The sequence below is a fragment of the Culex quinquefasciatus genome, chromosome 1 (assembly GCF_015732765.1).
Source record: "Culex quinquefasciatus strain JHB chromosome 1, VPISU_Cqui_1.0_pri_paternal, whole genome shotgun sequence".
NCBI lineage: Eukaryota > Metazoa > Arthropoda > Insecta > Diptera > Culicidae > Culex > Culex quinquefasciatus.
The window spans coordinates 110,469,719-110,486,947 of NC_051861.1; the positions used below are offsets into that span (position 1 = coordinate 110,469,719).

The 17,229-nt window shown below is 35.4% G+C and overlaps 3 protein-coding genes and 2 non-coding genes across 5 annotated transcripts in view; 2 read left to right on the top strand and 3 right to left on the bottom strand.

The window, feature by feature from the left end:
• LOC6045679 (syndetin) overlaps positions 1–649 on the top strand; it is a 17,355-nt gene extending 16,706 nt beyond the window's left edge. Inside the window, exon 6 of the mRNA XM_038266752.1 lies at positions 63–649. Coding sequence (XP_038122680.1) covers positions 63–417 — 355 coding nt within the window. The 3' untranslated portion in view covers positions 418–649. The remainder of the gene's footprint in view (positions 1–62) is intronic.
• On the bottom strand, positions 643–16,926 carry LOC6054736 (doublesex- and mab-3-related transcription factor 2). Its single transcript, XM_038266485.1, has 2 exons — positions 16,539–16,926; positions 643–992 (listed from the first exon to the last, which is right to left on the bottom strand). Exons 1-2 carry the CDS (start codon positions 16,924–16,926, stop codon positions 694–696), a joined length of 687 nt encoding a protein of 228 aa, XP_038122413.1. The 3' UTR covers positions 643–693.
• LOC6054737 (iron-sulfur cluster assembly 2 homolog, mitochondrial) lies at positions 11,189–11,870 on the top strand. The gene is made up of 2 exons (XM_001870568.2): positions 11,189–11,297; positions 11,361–11,870. Exons 1-2 carry the CDS (start codon positions 11,254–11,256, stop codon positions 11,755–11,757), a joined length of 441 nt encoding a protein of 146 aa, XP_001870603.2. The 5' UTR covers positions 11,189–11,253; the 3' UTR covers positions 11,758–11,870.
• Trnah-gug lies at positions 12,349–12,420 on the bottom strand. The gene has a single exon. It is a non-coding gene; the product is annotated as a tRNA-His (tRNA).
• Trnag-ucc lies at positions 12,510–12,581 on the bottom strand. The gene has a single exon. It is a non-coding gene; the product is annotated as a tRNA-Gly (tRNA).
• Positions 16,927–17,229: the final 303 nt, after the last annotated feature.

A 17,229-nucleotide genomic window follows, 5' to 3' on the forward strand; every position in this document is an offset into this window, starting at 1 on the left:
TTACACTGTCAAGTCGTTTTGCCTTTTTTTGAATAATATTTTACCCAAACCATCTTTTCCAGCTTCGCGGCCGCGAAAAAGTGCTCCGCCGGTGGTCGCGCCCTGATGCAGCTGGATTTTACCCACTTTATCTCGATCCTGGAGATCATCTCGGGGGGGAAATATCCGGAACATCGGGCGTACGTCGAGCAGTACGTGAAGGCGTACTATCTGCCCAAGGACCTGCTGGAGCAGTGGCTGATGGAGGGTTTCGGGCGCGGTTATTCCGTCAAACATCTGACCGGTGTGGTGCAGTGCGCCTGCACGAGCGATAAGAAGTTGCGTCAACGACTGTTGGGCCTGGTGGAAAGTTCCGGCGGCGGCGGAGGAGGAGGGACGACTGGCGGTGATAACGGTGATCTGAACAAGGAATCTTAAAGTATTGTTTTGCGGTATCTCTTTTGGTAGTGATGAATTGTATTAATTTTAGCGGGAATCTAAAAGCAACTTATTAAAAGACATTATGATTATGTAGCAAAATAATCTCATTGTTTTATTGTTTTTTTACAAACTATATTATTAAACACGATTTATGAGTTTATTTTATTTAACAGAACAAAGCTATGTACACATGAGTAGAAATATAAAAAAGACAAAGTTTAACAAATTACGTCACTGGTTCTTGACTCTTGATTGGAAAGAAACTCCCTTCCCTTACTTAACCCCAATAATAGATTCTATCGAAAAGGACAGCTTCGGTTTCGGGGGCAGCTCGGAACCGGTTCCAATCCGCCGCAGGTGCTGCTCGATCATGCTCTGCTGGACAAACTCCAACGGGGGCAGCATCACCGGTTTGAAGGGAACCACCACCAGCGGAGGAGCGGCTGGAGGCGGGCTGGGAAGTTTCACCAGAATCGGAGCACTCATGAGGTGGCTGTCGGCGAAGGCACGTCGCTTGCGGATTCGCTCCGTCAGCGGGGACTCAAAGAAGGGCGCGAACCGGGTGCGGGAATCTGTGGAGGAAGCGGAAAGAGAGGGAGACGTTTTTTAAGTGATAATTAATACGGTTAATTGGGTGAGTGGGGGAACCGACGTCAAACGTCATGTTATTTGGAAGAAAAGAAACAAATTGCGCGTTTTGAAACTGCCGGCTCAATTACGACTGAGAAAATATCTTTTTTTATGTTTAGAAAAATGGAAAAGCAACTTGCAGTGAAGAGTTTGTTTATTTTCCTAAAAATACGTTCAAAACTATGGTTAAAATCATTTTGAATTTGCCTAAAATTATATAACCGTGTACCGCCATCCGTTAAATGTGATTTTGGCAGAATATGTCAGAAATGATCGTACCCTAAAATGAGTAACATCCATTCTAAACCGCTGTAAACAAATTTAGAATTTCTGATATCACAGACTAATCAGATATTTCACTCGAAGAATATTTTTAAATAAATTGCAATTTAGATTTTTGCAGTGCACAAGAATAAATTAAAAAAAAAACTGAAACTTCTAATAACAGTTTTTTCAAACACTGTCAAGTAAATGATCCCCCAATTTGTTCTCGATTTAAAAATATATCAAGCAAATCATCGCCCCCTCATTCTTTTTTCTTAGCGTCCCACATTGGTAACCAGGTGGCACTTGTCGCCTGGCAGCAAACTTTTTCGAAAAAGAAGCCACTGTATAGATGTCCACCCGTCAGTCAAACAAATATACATATTAATTTGGAACTGCTCTGCTATTTTCTTTAGCGAGTTTTCGGTCTTTCTTTACATTTGTGCTCCCTTTTTTTTCAACTGTCGTTCGGACTCCCCGCAGGGCCTTTCGTTATTCTTTTCTACAATTTTTAAGGTCGTTCTGTTCTTCCAACATGTGCGACTGCTCTACTCCGTGAAGAGTTTCGCTATGCTAAGTAGTTGTATTTCATTTGGCGATCGAATTTCGACTCTTCTGCTCAAAAACGAGGCTGGAAGTGTTCGATTTTGTTGTTTCAAACTTCACGACTGCTCTGTTTGTTCAGTGCAGGGTTAGGATTCCAGGGAAAATAAGTGAAAGTGTTATTGGAGAAAGTATATTCTTGACTTTGCTCACCTTGCGCTTCTTGGGATTTTTGTAAACTTGAAAGTAAGCTAGAAGTTTTCGATTCATTGTTCCAATATTTTTGATCTTTAAATTTCGATTGGGAAACTTGTAAAATTCATTGTTTGCTATTTTGAATACATTGTGTACAATTCATATATACATTTTTATTCTTATTGAGCACTTTTAGACCCTTGATAAATTTTCGGACTATAATAGGTCGGAAAAAAGTCGTAAAAATTAAAGAAAACATTTTTTTCATAAATTCATTGTTTTTTTTTTGTGGTTTTGGGAAAGATGTAATGCAGTGATAATAATAAATATTCTGCGAAACTTTTTGCCTAAAGTCATAGCAAATTTGGCTTAATGAAATATACTTAATTTTAAATAATTATCAAAAAAAAAAAGTTTGTAAGTTTTAATCAAAACATCATTATTTTTGCAAATTAAGCTGATGAAAATAGTTTTCAAAGTTTATGTCATTGGAAAAAGTCAAGGGGGAAGAAGCAAAATAATATAAAAATTTAAATAACGCATTGGTGCCAATATGTTCATTAATTCAAAATGAAAAATGGTTTATAAAATGCTCATCAAACCAGTATGGTTCTCTAAAAAATATGCTAAATAAACTGTTTGTGGTCCTGTATTTTAAAATATCACCCAAAAAAATATGCTATTATAGTGTTTTTGGTTGATTTCACGTCTATTTCCGATTTGTTATTAGTTTTGTTCAACAATATTATTGTCATTCAACTCTTCAACTCATTTCATTTGTAAATTATTAGATTACAGAAATCATAATTTTTCGCAGCAAAAAAACAATAACATTCAAATAACGAGCCCTTACTTATAAAACATAATAAGCAGAAAATATATTTTTGATATATGTTCAATATTGATTCAATATAATTTCAGCAGAAAATATATTTTCAATATAACTTCAAGTTAAATTAATTACACTTCAATCTGTTCTAAAAAATAAATTTCAAGAATTTGTAGGCAACTTTGAAAGGAGGGGGAAACTTTAAATTTAAAAACGTTTAAAAAAATCACAGAGATCCTAAACTTAAACAAAATTCGTCAAAACTGCAAAATACCAGATATTGAAAGACTCACCTCCTTGCCCTGATAAAAGTCTGACTAACAGGATATCGTTGCCAAATAAAATTACAATTACAATTACTAAATTTTTCAAAATCAAAAATCAATGATTTTAAAGATCGAGAACGCCAAGGCAATGCTGAATAGCGAAAAAATTGATTTTGAAATTGGAAAAACGTATGTTTTCATGTGAAAAAAACGATACTCGTTTCTGAAGAGTGCTTTGCTTTTCTGCAAATACTAGAATTATTTTTTACTGATTTATTTTCTCAAGTTTGCCAATATTTTTCAAAAGACACCTTCAGAATCAGATTTTGCACTGTCTTAAACCTTGGTGCATATTTTTTTGTGTGCCTTTTTCCAAGTTTGATGGAATTGGGTCCTGAAATTAAATTTTAACCGCTGACTTTATTCCTCACAACGTTAAAGCTTAAATCAGTTTCGCGTCTTCTTGACAGAAAATCTCTTCTTTGACAACTAGTTCGAAGGGGACTACAGAAGGTATCCTCAATAGGGAGACTGGAAAGCGATGGCTGAATCAGGTGACAACCATGTTTTGAGCTTGGCAACACTGTCAAGTTTTGCTGGACGTAAAGACAAATGATCGTTGAGATACGTTAAACTTAAAAATCCATTTTAAACTTTTTTATTCATGTACAAAGTGTTGTGTTGTGCTCAGAAAAATCTAGCAGAACAATGTTATTGGGCCAATGTCGAAAAGTAAACAAAGAGTATGTCCTGCTGACGTGAGCAGGATAGACTCTTTGTTCCCGCTTTGACTTTCGCACATTTACATTGTTTTGCTTGAAATAAGCCTAATCGTTTAGTGTAATAAAAAAAAGGAAATCCAAATTAAGTTTTAGGCCTCATTTTTCTTGCATTAAAAAATATTTAACCGTATTTTTTACATTTTACATCAAAATCAATGGAATTCTATTGAATCCCAAAAATGATAAACAACGTGGGCTCTTCACTAATACTACTACGTGGGCTCTTCGAGATTTTGGTGATTGTCAAACGTTCTAGCCATTTTTTTTTTGGTGCCAGAGGGTTGGAAAAAAACAATTAAAACATTTTCCTATTCTTTTTTTTTTGTTAAATCTTGCAAATGAGATTTTGGTTTGGTTTCTAAACAGAAATGGATTATCACTAAATTTTGTTTAAATCTTTCAGGCCTGAATTTTCAAAAAAATATTTTTTAGTCGATGATGGGAAAATGACCATACGAAAATATAGGCTAGTTTTGGAAATTTTGATATTTGGGTCATATATGACCCATCAGGCTCGAAAGGATTAAACAATTAATATAGAAACATCAAAACATTTTTAATGAGAGCGCTGAAATAAAAAATCTTTGTCAACCATCTTCGGTCCCCCGTCATCTTTGACGGAACCGCTGTAAACAAAACGAATTCGCTCGGCGCGTCACGCGATTTTGACAGCTCGTCGGAAAATTTCAACCTTTTCTCTCTTTGCAGTGAAATCTCGCGAGAAAACGAATATTGTTAAGTGAATATTGCGAAAAAAGTGTTTGTTTGTGAAAGAATGTGATAATCTGTTCGATTTATGTTATTTTCTTAAAAACATAAGTGATTTCCATGGAATTCAGTAATAATAATAGGATTGATTTGTTTACAGCAGTACCACAGTGGGATAAAAGAACATTTTTTTTGGTGGTCATAATTGGAATCATGTGCATAAATAGTTAAAGCGATTTGTTGTTTTCAAAGTTATTGATGATTTTCGTGAAAAAAGTTGCTCTAATCTTCGGGATGTTTCGTTTCGGCAGAATGTGAACACATCAACCTCAAATAAGTTTGAATAAAGTTCATGCAGGTTAATACAGCCTGTCAAGCTGTATGGGTAAGTTATACATACTATTTATAAGCATTAAAACCCATTTTTTATTTGATTTAATTAATTTGTGAATATAATTACTATTGGCTTCTGGAAGCCAAATACCAAATACAGTTTGTAAAATTTATAAGAATATTTAAAATTAAACAATTCCAGTACCATCATTGGCAAAGACTTAATTGCTAATGCTATCGAAGCTGTAAATTTCCCAGATTGTTTCACTCCTTTACTCATGGCACCACCCAGTCTACCAGCATCGTCCTCTTCTCCTTATTCTCGTCAAAAAGGATCCCTAACCCTGCCCTTTCCCTTGCCACATGTGGCCTGGATCGTATTTCGCTGGGCTCGTTCAACCAAAACATCGTTATGTCCCAGAAGAAGAACAGAGCATTGTGTGCGCGGAGAAATTTGTGACTTTTGGCTTCCGAGACGGTGTGTCCTTTTTGTGTAAATGGTCCTGGTTGATGCGATCGTAAAACGCTCTCCGCTTTGCATCCCGTTGTTTTAGGACCTCTCGCGTGTAACGTGAAACTATGAAAATTTTCGTTTTCCGCCACAAGGTTAGGCCGAGTTGAAAGGGATCACGTTACAGGACTGGTGGAAATGCATCTGCATCTGACACTGCCAGACATAGTGGCGGCGGCGTCGGCGGCTTAACTTAGAATTGCATGGTTAAGCCAAACGCGACTAATTGAAGTAATTACTGTGAAATGGGTTTGAGACTTTTTGCCACCAAAGAACTCGATTCGTTCTACTGAGACTCTTCTCAAACTCAATATTATTTATTCAAAAATGCATTCCGGAAGCATTTACTAACCGTTTGCGCTCAGAAAACTAGAACTCGGAAGCATTCGTCATTGTTTGGATATCTCCGGAGTGACCTAAATTTTCCCCAGCAACGTAAACAGAACGTCATCCCCCCCAACAATAACTTTGATTTGCGGCGCTAATAAAAGTGTAACATTTGATACCGACATCGCGTTCATCTTTCTCGTTGAGCCCATCTCTCGTCATAATTCCACAAGAAAACAGCAAAAAAAAATCTCAAAGTATGGCATCGCTCAATGTGGCAACATTTGTTTCATTTTAATTAGTAGATGCTCAAGCCTCATCCTTTCAGTCTTTCTTGGCCGCGGGCCCATAAAAATCAATCTGATTATTTTGCTTCCACCCCCTCCTCCTGCTTCCCTCTTTTGCATTCGATTCGGATTGATGTCCGAACCTTTAGGGGATCAATACGGTTTGATTACCAGTTCGAAGCTTGATGAGGTGCGGGAACAATCACGTGCGTTTGTTCTGGTACTTTTTCCACTCTCGTTTGCGATTCAACTTCAAAGTGTGAGCATTATGGTGTGGGATTAAACAGGTGGTTGGATTCACTGGACGCGTCAATATTGTGAAGTTTGCGCTGGTTTGATGATAACAACGCAATTCTTTTGATTTAAAAAAAATGATTGTGTATCTTTGCACAGATTGAAATTTTCTCGATAAACGTTTCCAGTTACATACGTACCTCCAAAAATGTGTTCTGATTATAGAAATTTAATTAAACTTCATAGAATTTCAACCCTTTACAGGAACAAGTTCTGTTATTATTAGGAAAATAGTAACAAGGGTTTGTTCGAAAAATAACTTAAGAGGCAGTATTTGTAGATTCTGCTCGGTTTGTTCTAGAGGCCGTATCGAGGTGCTCCGATTTGGATGAAACTTTCAGGGTTTGTTTGTCTATACATGAGATGAACTCATGCCAAATATGAGCCCTCTACGACAAAAAGAAGTGGGTTAAAACGGGTATTGAAGTTTGAGGTCCAAAACACATGAAAAATCTTAAAATTGCTCGCATTTCCGTAAAACTTCATCAATTCCAACTCTCTTAGATGCATTCGAATGGTCATTTGAAGCCCTTCAAAATGTGCTATAGACATCCAGGATTGGTTTGACTTTTTCTCATAGCTTTTGCAAATTACTGTTAAAAATGGATTTTTTTAAAACCCTTATAACTTTTTGCAACAGCCTCCAACACCCATACTCCCATAGGTCAAAAGTTAGAGAATTACATGGACTATAAGCCTACGGTATTAACTTTTTGGCCAAACGCAGTTTTTCTCATAGTTTTACGATTTTTCTAGAACAAACATTTTACAACGTTAGTTTTTGCCCTGTAGGCCTCTATAGTGGCACTTTTTGGTCTCAATTTTGTCATATTCGGAATCCTCGGACAATTTCACGTAAGTTCGAAGTATTGGAGTTGTAATTTTGATATAAAAAATAATTAAATAAAGCATTTTTGAAAAAAAAAAGAAATAGATCTAATTCACCTATGATCAATACGTCAAATGCTGTATCAAGTAGGCGAAAACTTGTTTTACCCCTAATCCGACAAAATGCGAAATAATATTTTAATTAATTCTAAATGGCATTTTTTCCAATCAAATTCAAAATTTCAACACCTCAATCTAATGTAAAATTTTCTGAGGATTCCGAATATGTAAAAATTGAGACCAAAAAGTGCCGCTATGGAGGCCTACAGGGCAAAAACTAACGTTGTAAAACGTTTGTTCTAGAAAAATCGTAAAACTATGAGAAAAACTGCGATTGGCCAAAAAGTTGATACCGTAGGCTTATAGTCCATGAAATTTCCTAACTTTTGACCTATAGGAGTATGGGTGTTGGAGGCTGTTGCCAAAAGTTATTAAAGTTTAAAAAAAATCCATTTTTGACAGTAATTTGCAAAAGCTATGAGAAAAAGTCGAACCAATCCTGGATGTCTATAACACATTTTGAAGGGCTTCGAAAGACCATTCGAATGCATCTAAGAGAGTTGGAATTGATAAAGTTTTACGGAAATGCGAGCAATTTTAAGATTTTTCATGTTTTTTGGAACTCAAACTTCAATGCCCGTTTTACCCCACTTCCCTTTGTCGTAGAGAGCTCATATTTGGCATGAGTTCATCTCATATATAGACAAACAAACCCTGAAAGTTTCATCCAAATCGGAGCACCTCGATACGACCTGTTTCACATCAGTGAAAAACTCGCTCTTAATTTGTTATCAAAAAATATTGCCGGATAATTTGAATAATAATTGATTTTAAAGATTCTGTTAAATGAACTGGACTTTCCACATAATCGACTTTTGATTTGTTTGTTTACTTGATTCTATTTGAAATTTACAAAATTTCTAATGCTGAATCATTGGTGATCATTGGCAGACGGCCCACGTATTTTGTGGCAATAGGCAAATTAATGATGTAAAGGCGTAACCAGAAATTTGCAAGAAAATTGGAAAAAAACTTAAACTCATGTTTGGTTTTTTTAAAAAAGGTCTTAAACCTATGGCGCATTAGTTGTTTTAAAAAAGTACCCAGAACTATTGACAACGCGGTAAAAATAGAGATTAAATAAAGCAACTTTTATTATTAAATTGTGGCCAATAACCATCAAAGAATTGGTCTAAACTTAAAATTAGTTCATTTTATAGTTATATGCGACCGAAGCAAAAAATCAATTGCAGTTGTAAATTTGGGATTTTTTTCTGGACCTTCCGCAACCATTTTAAAAAAATAATCATTTGGCTCACTATAAACTTAAAAGAGAATTTTCACAATTGATACTTCATGATTTTTTTTTTTTTAATTGATTTTGACTTCATGAGATAAGGACAAAATATATCTTTTTGAAAAAAATAGCTTATTTTTCTTTTGAAAACTGGTAAAATTTATTTCAAAAAAAAAAAAAATAAATAATACCACAATTCCATTTGAAAAAAGCCTAAACCGAAAAAAAGTTCTCCGATCGTGCTCAAATTTTTTCTGGGTATTCCTTGGCCAAAATAATAATTATAATACCCATATTTTTTTGTTTGGCATTAGGGTGACCTACATCGTGCTAAGGTGGCTCGAAAAATGGCAATTTTCGTAATTTTTCGCAAAAACCACTTTAAAAAAAAAATCATGTCTCCGCGTCATTTCATCCAATTATAGCTGTCTTAGACGATAAAGAAAGGTGATTAGATCCGGATTCGTAATTGAAAGACGCAACTTTTGATACCCAAACATGTATAGGAGTACAGGTCATCGCTGAAATTTTAAAGTTAACGCAGTTTTAGTGAAAAAGTTGATTTTTTTTTCTAGTTTTCGTCATTTTCCTTGTTTTGCGTGTGGCGCGTCGAAATGCTTAGTTTTTATTTTCAAAAAATCATTTTCTTCTATTTTGCGTCTAAAACAGCTAAATGACGTGGAGACATGATTAAAAAAAAAGTGGTTTTTGGGAAAAATTACGAAAATTGCAATTTGTCGAACCACCCTAGCACGATGTAGGTCACCCTAATGGCCAAACAAAAAAATACGGGTCTAATTATTTTGGCCAAGGAACCCCCAGGAAAATGTTAAGCCCGATCGGAGAACTTTTTTTTCGGTTTAGGCTCTTTTCAAATGAAATTTCTGTATATTTAAAAAGCGTGACGTTTTACGATACAAAAAGTTTGCAATTTTGATGATCATTTTCATAATATCAATGCAAAGTGGTTTAGTAATAAAATAATAATATTAAGCTATGAAATCTTGTTTTTTTTTTAAATTATAGTTCTAATGCACACACAGAAAAAAATAAATTAAATGTAACTTTTATGATTTTTGACCACTTGCCAGCCCATAGTGCAAAGAGGCTTGAATAAAAAGTTAGAGCTTAAATTCGTCGGAATGAATGAATGTCTTCGCACTATTCGTCAAAGTTGTTCCCTAGAATTCCAAGTCGACTTATCATTGTTTTTTATTTGTTATTTAGATGATACTTTGTCCTTCGATTCCTTAAGTCTAAATAAGTCATATTAAATCATGGGTTTCTCCAAACATGGGAGCTGCCCATACAAAAGTTCCTTAAAAAATAAAAAAAATCCGAAGAAAATTACATTTGAAGAAGGTGAAATAATACGTTTTAAACCCTTCAAGAATGTTAGTCCAGATTTTGAAAAATTAAAACATTGTTTTCAAAAAGGTGAGACAATTTTACAATTTTTTTTTATTTGACATTGAAAATCATTGAAAAAAATTGGCAGCTGTCCATACAAAAATGACACATGAAAATTCAAAAATCTGTAACTTTTGAACGATTTTTTCGATCGATTTGATGTCTTCGACAAAGTTGTAGGTATGGATAAGGACAACACTGAAAAAAAATTACACACGGTAAATTTTTTTTTGTGATTTTTAATTTCACTTTTTGTTACTAAAACTTGATTTGCAAAAAAACACTATTTTTATTTTTTTCTGATATGTTTTAGGGGACATCAAATGCCAACTTTTCAGAAATTTCCAGAATGGGCAAAATTTTTTTGACCGAGTTATGAATCGAAAAAGCAACTAAAATCGAAATATTGATCGCAAAAATTTTCCAACTTAATTTCTCGATGTAAAATCAAATTTGCAATCAAAAAGTACTTTAATGAAATTTTTGGTATAGTGCATCGTTATCAAGTTGTAGTCATTTTTAGGTAACTTTTTTTAAAAATAGTAGCAGTTATTCATTTTTTTAAATGTGTGCCCATCAGGGTTGTTAAAATATCAAAATATCAGCTATCAGCAACTACAATTATCCCACCTGAATAATCATGCCTCAAATACAACTGCTCTTCTCTCCTCACAACACAAACAGCTGTCATTTTCAAAAAAGTAACCAGTTAAATTTCCTGTTAGCTTAGTGTCGATTCAAATTTTAGTCAAGTTAGTTTGTTATTTTGCTGTAAAAGTGAAATTTGAAACAATTTTAAGCAATTCTGGAATTGATTATTAGAAAAATAATTGAAAACTGAACGAAAAACTGCTAAGTTTTCAAATGTAATCTTATTGAAGACAGTATTCTATCAGTTTTAGAATTAAGTTGATTTTGTTTCTACAAATTTACAACCAGTGGAACACATTCTTGCGCTAAATAAAGTTTCATGACCATTTTCTCAGTACCTCTCTTCTCTCGTTTCATCGTCACGTTCCGAGAGTTATTTTTGTCCCTCTCTTCTCTCACAGCATTTCACAGCATCGCGTCAAACGCAAAATCGACTCAACTTTGAGTAGCTCACACAGTTCGTTCGCCAGCTGCTTAAATTTAGCCTACTTCGCTCAACTTTCGCCGCGCGTGCATTGTTATTGTCGTTTGACAGCTCATAATCAGCTGGTTGTGAAATCAAAATATTCGCAGTTTCTTTCCAAAGCTGTGACATAAACAACAACTCCTTTGTCGCGGATGGCACAATTTTCCATTTCCCTGCTGCGAAATGCTGCCTTTCGGTGAGTTATTCGTGAGAAATACGTGAAGAACCGTCGCTAACAAATTTCCCCCCTCCGGAACAGAAATCCGCTCGGGTTGGTTCGCTGCGTGCGGCAAGTCGCAACTTCGCCGGCCTCCTCCGAGGAGCAGCTGCAGCTCAAACTGAGCGAAAGTTGCGTGAAAAGGTTGAAGGAGATTTGCGACGAGAAGAGCTTCCTGCGGGTCATCGTCGAGGGTGGAGGATGTTCCGGATTTCAGTACAAATTTAACATCGACAACCGGCTGGAGGAGCAGGAGGATTTGGTGTTTGGGGACGGTGCCGCCCGGGTGGTGATTGATAAGGCCTCGATTGAGTATGTGGGCGGGTCGACAATTGATTTCCACACGGAGTTGATACGGTCCGGGTTTAGGATTGTGAACAATCCCAAGGCGGACACGGGATGTTCGTGCGGGGCTTCGTTTTCGATTAAGGTCGAGTGAGGTGGATTGGTTGTAGATATTTTATTGTAGTTGATGATTTGTTACCAGCAATGTAAGGAGAGATAGATTTAGGCAGTGAATAAAAAATGAATAAAATAAAATAATTACTTGTATTTCTTGTTTGTTGCTATATATCACTATCCTAAAACGTGTCCAATGAATAAGAAATTTAAAAATTTTCAATTTAACTTGACTTAACCTTGCAAAGTTACAAAAATCACGTAATTTTCAAAAGAAAGTATCATTTTACGTAAAAGTCCCTTAGTCACCAATTTTATATCTCTTCACACATTAACATTGAATTATTTTTGAAGTTTATCAGATTTTGCTTGCAACATTCAATATTTGATACATAAAATATTTTACCAGTCAGTTAGTTGAATTTCCGAATATTTCCCTGGATTCAAATTCTTGACATTTTCTCGATTTTCTTGATTTTTTTCTGGTGTAATTTTTTTTAAAGGTAGGGAATTAGCAACAATTTTCAAAAATATTTTAAAATCAGAAATGAAACATAGTTATAAAAATGGGGGTGGTCTGAAACACTCAAAAAATTATCCCCATCCGTAACAATGTACCATTTTGCACCATTGCCGTGACCAGGATTCGAACCTGGGTTACTACGGCCACAACGTAGGGTCCTAACCACTAGACGATCACGGCTATTGAGAGTGATAAAAAACTGTAGCTTCTGCATCGAAAAAACGTACTATCCATCACAAAAATAGTAACAAAAAATTAAAAAAACATTCTGCGTCGGCCGGGAATCGAACCCGGATCAACTGCTTGGAAGGCAACTATGCTGACCATTACACCACCGACGCCTGGACAGATAGAGTGAGACATGAGCGCAAACAATGAATATGGATTGAAATGGGTTATAATACAATTCAACTGTGGTGTTTCGTCGTGCGTGTCATTTTGACAATTAGAATTGCTGTTCTATACAATTTTGTTGCATAATATTAATAAGAAACTGGATCTGTAAAAAAATCGATAAATTTCAGATTTACCGTGAAATTTGATGAAAATTTTCCGTTTCCTGGGAATGTTATAACCACGGGAATTTGGACGCTCTAGTTATAACATTCAAACTTGTAAATTAGCCTCTTTTTGATGTGCTTTTACTTAAATTTATTAGTAACAAATTGAACTGCAAATAAAATTATGTAAATGTTTTTTTAAACAGTTTCTGGGTAAAATCACATGTTTTTGTCAAACACAAAACTTTTCAGGCAATTTTTTCGGCAGAAGAACTTGTAGGTTTACCTCAAATACTGGGCAATTTTTTTCGGCAAGCTGAAACACGTAAATGTATGTTAAATTAGGGGAACTATACCCTTTCTCAGCCTATTTCTATTATCGGCCTATCAGCACTTTGATCGTAAATTACAGTTTTCATAAAGTATTTTTGATTGTTTCAAAGTAATAAATAGAACAGCTTAGAGTGATTAAAATGGGTATATTTCCCCTACATCACGAAGAGGTAAATTTACACCTTAAAATCAGCCTAGATTTTTTTGTGTAATAATTCAAAAAAATGCAGTTTTTTTAAATATTTTATAAATTATTTAAATGTCAAAATTCAAAATAAAATTGTCTTTTTATCTTCTTCACCTTACTGAGTAAAGGCTTAAAGCGTCACTTGAAAAATGAACTTCTTAGTTAGACCTCCTAGACCCACCTTCACGTATACATATTGACTTAGAATCAAGTGCTGAGCAAATGTAATTGTCACTCGATTATCTCTGGACTGGCTGTACGGATTTTGACCATTTTGACCATTTTGGGCTACCATAAGTGTCTATTCAGAACTAGAAAGTTTGGTTTAGTATTTCAAAAGTTATGCTAACAAAACAAAAAGGGTTGGTTATTGTTTGATTTAAAAAAAAAAGTTTTATTATACATTTTTAGTAAGGTATTAAAAAGTCCTTTCCAACGAGCCCATAAGGTTGAAAGTCTGACAACCCTATCAAAAGTTATGTTCATTTAAGTTGAAAATATTTACTTTTTTGAAGCCGGATCTCAGATATTTTGACGAATACGATGTCTGAATCAATCTTGTGGACCGTTGTTGGATGCATACTCGGATGACCTCTCTAACGAGTCCAAAAGAATGAAGATATGACCACCCTATCCATAGTTATGAGTGTATGAAGTTAGATACAGTAGTTGTTCGGTAACCGTTTAACTGGGCTGCTTTTTAACTGGGCGCTCGATAACTGGTCCGTAGCCCAGTTAAAAAGCAGACAAACGTCAAAAAACCAAAACAAACCAAAATGACCGAGGGGTTAATGGATGCAAAAATCATATTCAATAAATAAAAAAAACTTTTTTCAAACTTTTGTTTAATTTCAAAATTACAATTAAAGAAATATGAAAAGTAAGCATTGTAAATAAATTTGCGTAACTTTTATTTTTATATTTCATCTGGAAAAAATTATGCATCGATGGTCCCCTCGTTATTTTTTGTTCAGCCCAGTTAACGAGCAACATTCGGTGACTGGGCTACGTTCTCAGCCCAGTTACCTAACAACTACTGTATTTAGATCATTTCTGGAGTTTGTTCTAAAAAAAGGTCTAATAATAAAAATTTGCATTTTTTTGCTTTTTGGGCGTTTTTGAATCAAGACGGTTTTAAAAACAATAAACAACAAAAAAAAAAGATTTGTTTTAATAGGAACTTCAAAAAGACATCAGATTTGTAAGTTGAAAATTAGTTTTACAAAAAAAAAACAATATTGAGCGTGCCTCTAATGTCGCCATATTAGCACTTTGACGTTTCATTACAGTTCATAAGACGCGTTTTCAACTAAAATCGAGTGATAAATAGCTCAATAGGAAGTGAGCAAGCAAGTTTCTGTAAAAAGTTTTACAAAATAAGTTGTTTAAATAGTGAAAATCAGCTAATTGGATGGAGTTAGGAGCGAGTGCTTGAAGGAGCCATTACACTACCGCAAACAAACAAAGAAACTCGCACTTTTTTGTGTTTGACACAAAGCAGGCAAATTGGCAAACTGTCAAAAAGTTCGAGTTTGTTTGTTTGTTTGCCGTAGTGTAATAGCTACTTTAGATTAGATTAGGAAGACATTAACCACCTTATGTTGGATTAACTAATATTTTATATTGTTGTTATTGTTACAAAATATGTTTTTCCTTAAGTGTTGCGTCTATTTTTGACGTGTGTGGTCCAATCCAATACCCGCTGGCCGGCAGCGAAATTATAGGAAAGTATAATTTGTATCAGACTAGGGTTATGCTGATACAGTTTATCTCAGTCCCGGGTATTAGGTGGTGACAGCCCTCGCGCTGCTTCCAATGACCCATTTCAGAATGGCAGAGATCCTAGCGGCTCAATTCCGAGGTCATTGGGCATTGTCTGGCCCCGCCTAAACATAGAACAAGAACCAGACGGATCCTCGAACTATCTTTAAACTTCCAATCCCATCAGGCAAAACAGGGATCAGCGCGTATATAATGATGAATAAGTGGCATTTGGGTAAAAACACTTTTTCTTCCTCTTTTCCCGCGATTCAAAGCAGGCCTTGCCTCGCAAAGAGCAACGACGAGACTGGCCAGCTTCTTTCAAAATCACTTTTTTCTTCTTTTTCTCCCACGCGAAACAACGACGCAGGACAAACACGATCAAAGCAGGCCTTGCCTCGCAAAAAGCAACGGCGAGACTCAGTGTTGCGTCTATTTTTGACGTGTAGTCCAAAAATTCAAAATATACTTAAAGTCTAAAAATTATATTAAAAAATATAAATATACTAGAAATCTAAAAAAGCTCTTTTTGATTAAAAATACAGAAATAAACGTTTTTTATTGTATCCTGAATGCAAATGTATATTTTTGGCAATATTTATTTTTTGCCCCCTTTAATTTTTGGTAAAATGTTGAAGAAGAAGAGGGGAAGGGGGGGACAAAAATTTAAAATCAAAATTAGCAATGGCCCAAATAAAAAATAAACGTCTTTTGAAAAATATTTAAAATGCACCGTTTTTGAGGGAAAAAATCAATTTTCGCTTTCGTAAAATGTTTCCCATGAAAGCCCATTGCTGAAAAAACATCAAGAATGTGAGAAGATTTCCTATCAAATTGTCTAAGACACATTAAAGACCGCCTTTTCGTCCCTAAGATACTCAAATATAAAGATACAATAAAATTGAAGATTTTCTTGTGTCACCATCGAAAAAAAAAACTAATTTAATTTTGAAATTCCCATTTGAAAAACTTAAAAAATGCCGAAATTTCAATATTACGGGGATAAAAATCAGTTAAAAATAGAATCTAGAAAATCGTTGATTGAAAATGATCAAATCACGGGTTAGTTTTCAAAAGGCCGTTAGAGCCACCTTGACCTCCGACACTATTTTTTTTTTCTCTAAATTAAAACAAAATTTAATTTTCTTTAAGTTTAGAGCATTTGAAGGACGTGTAAATAATTATTCTCAAGCATTTTTGAAATTTGTTTAAATATTTAATACTTTTACAATATCTTAGTAACAGCAAACTAAAGTGGGATCAACAATGTTAAATTTTAGAGAATTTCCTGATCTCTGAGAGAGTTTTTTTTTACTTAGATATGGACATGTTTATTCAAATATATCCCCACCCGTGTGGATCAATCGGACCGCGCTCTGGACTCATAATCTAAAAGTTGTCTGTTCGAATCTCCCGACGGGTGCAAAGAGCGGCGAAGTCCTTGTACCTACAGCGATAAAGCCAACTTCGTTTTGTTTTATAAACCCAAAAAAAAAATAAAATAAAAAGAACCTCACCATAAAGCATATTCCTGCTGGCCTGCTTCGATTTCTGCACCCCCTTCAACTGTTGGCTGTAAATCTGCTTCTGAATGATCAGCTCTTCCATGTTCAACACTTTCCCACTTCCACCACCAACACTGCTAGCAGACCCACTTTCGTTGCTTCCTTGACCACTTCCGGTTCCACCAGCAGTGCTGCCAGCCTGCTGCTGCTGCTGCTGTCTTCGCAGCGCCACCTGTGCCGCCATAATCCGTTGACGTTGCACAACGAGCAAGCAGCTCTGGCAGCAACACTCGCGCCACCTGCACAACTTTTTGTGCCCTCGGAGGCAAGAAATTACGCCGTGATTGCGGCAACGGGCACATTTGGGCGTTCGCAGGTGTTTGATTTCCTGATCTGTCATTTTTTTTTGTAAATTTTGAAAAGTTCAAACTGACAACACTGATTAGTTCGCGCGAGAGAGGAAAAAATCCAACCGCTCTGTAAGACGAGATGTTACAAATTGATACAAATTTGTGGAACAAGTCGAGATTATCCCGCAGCTTCCAACAGCTTCCTTTTGGATTTGGGATTTGGAGAAGAGAGAAAAAAATAGACGACGAGAATGCTGTCAGCGCACCGGATTGGTTGATCGTAGTATGCTGTGAGTGCAGTGAGAGAAGTAGGAGTGGTAAAAGTTTTATCTTTAGTGAGAGAGAGAGGAAGG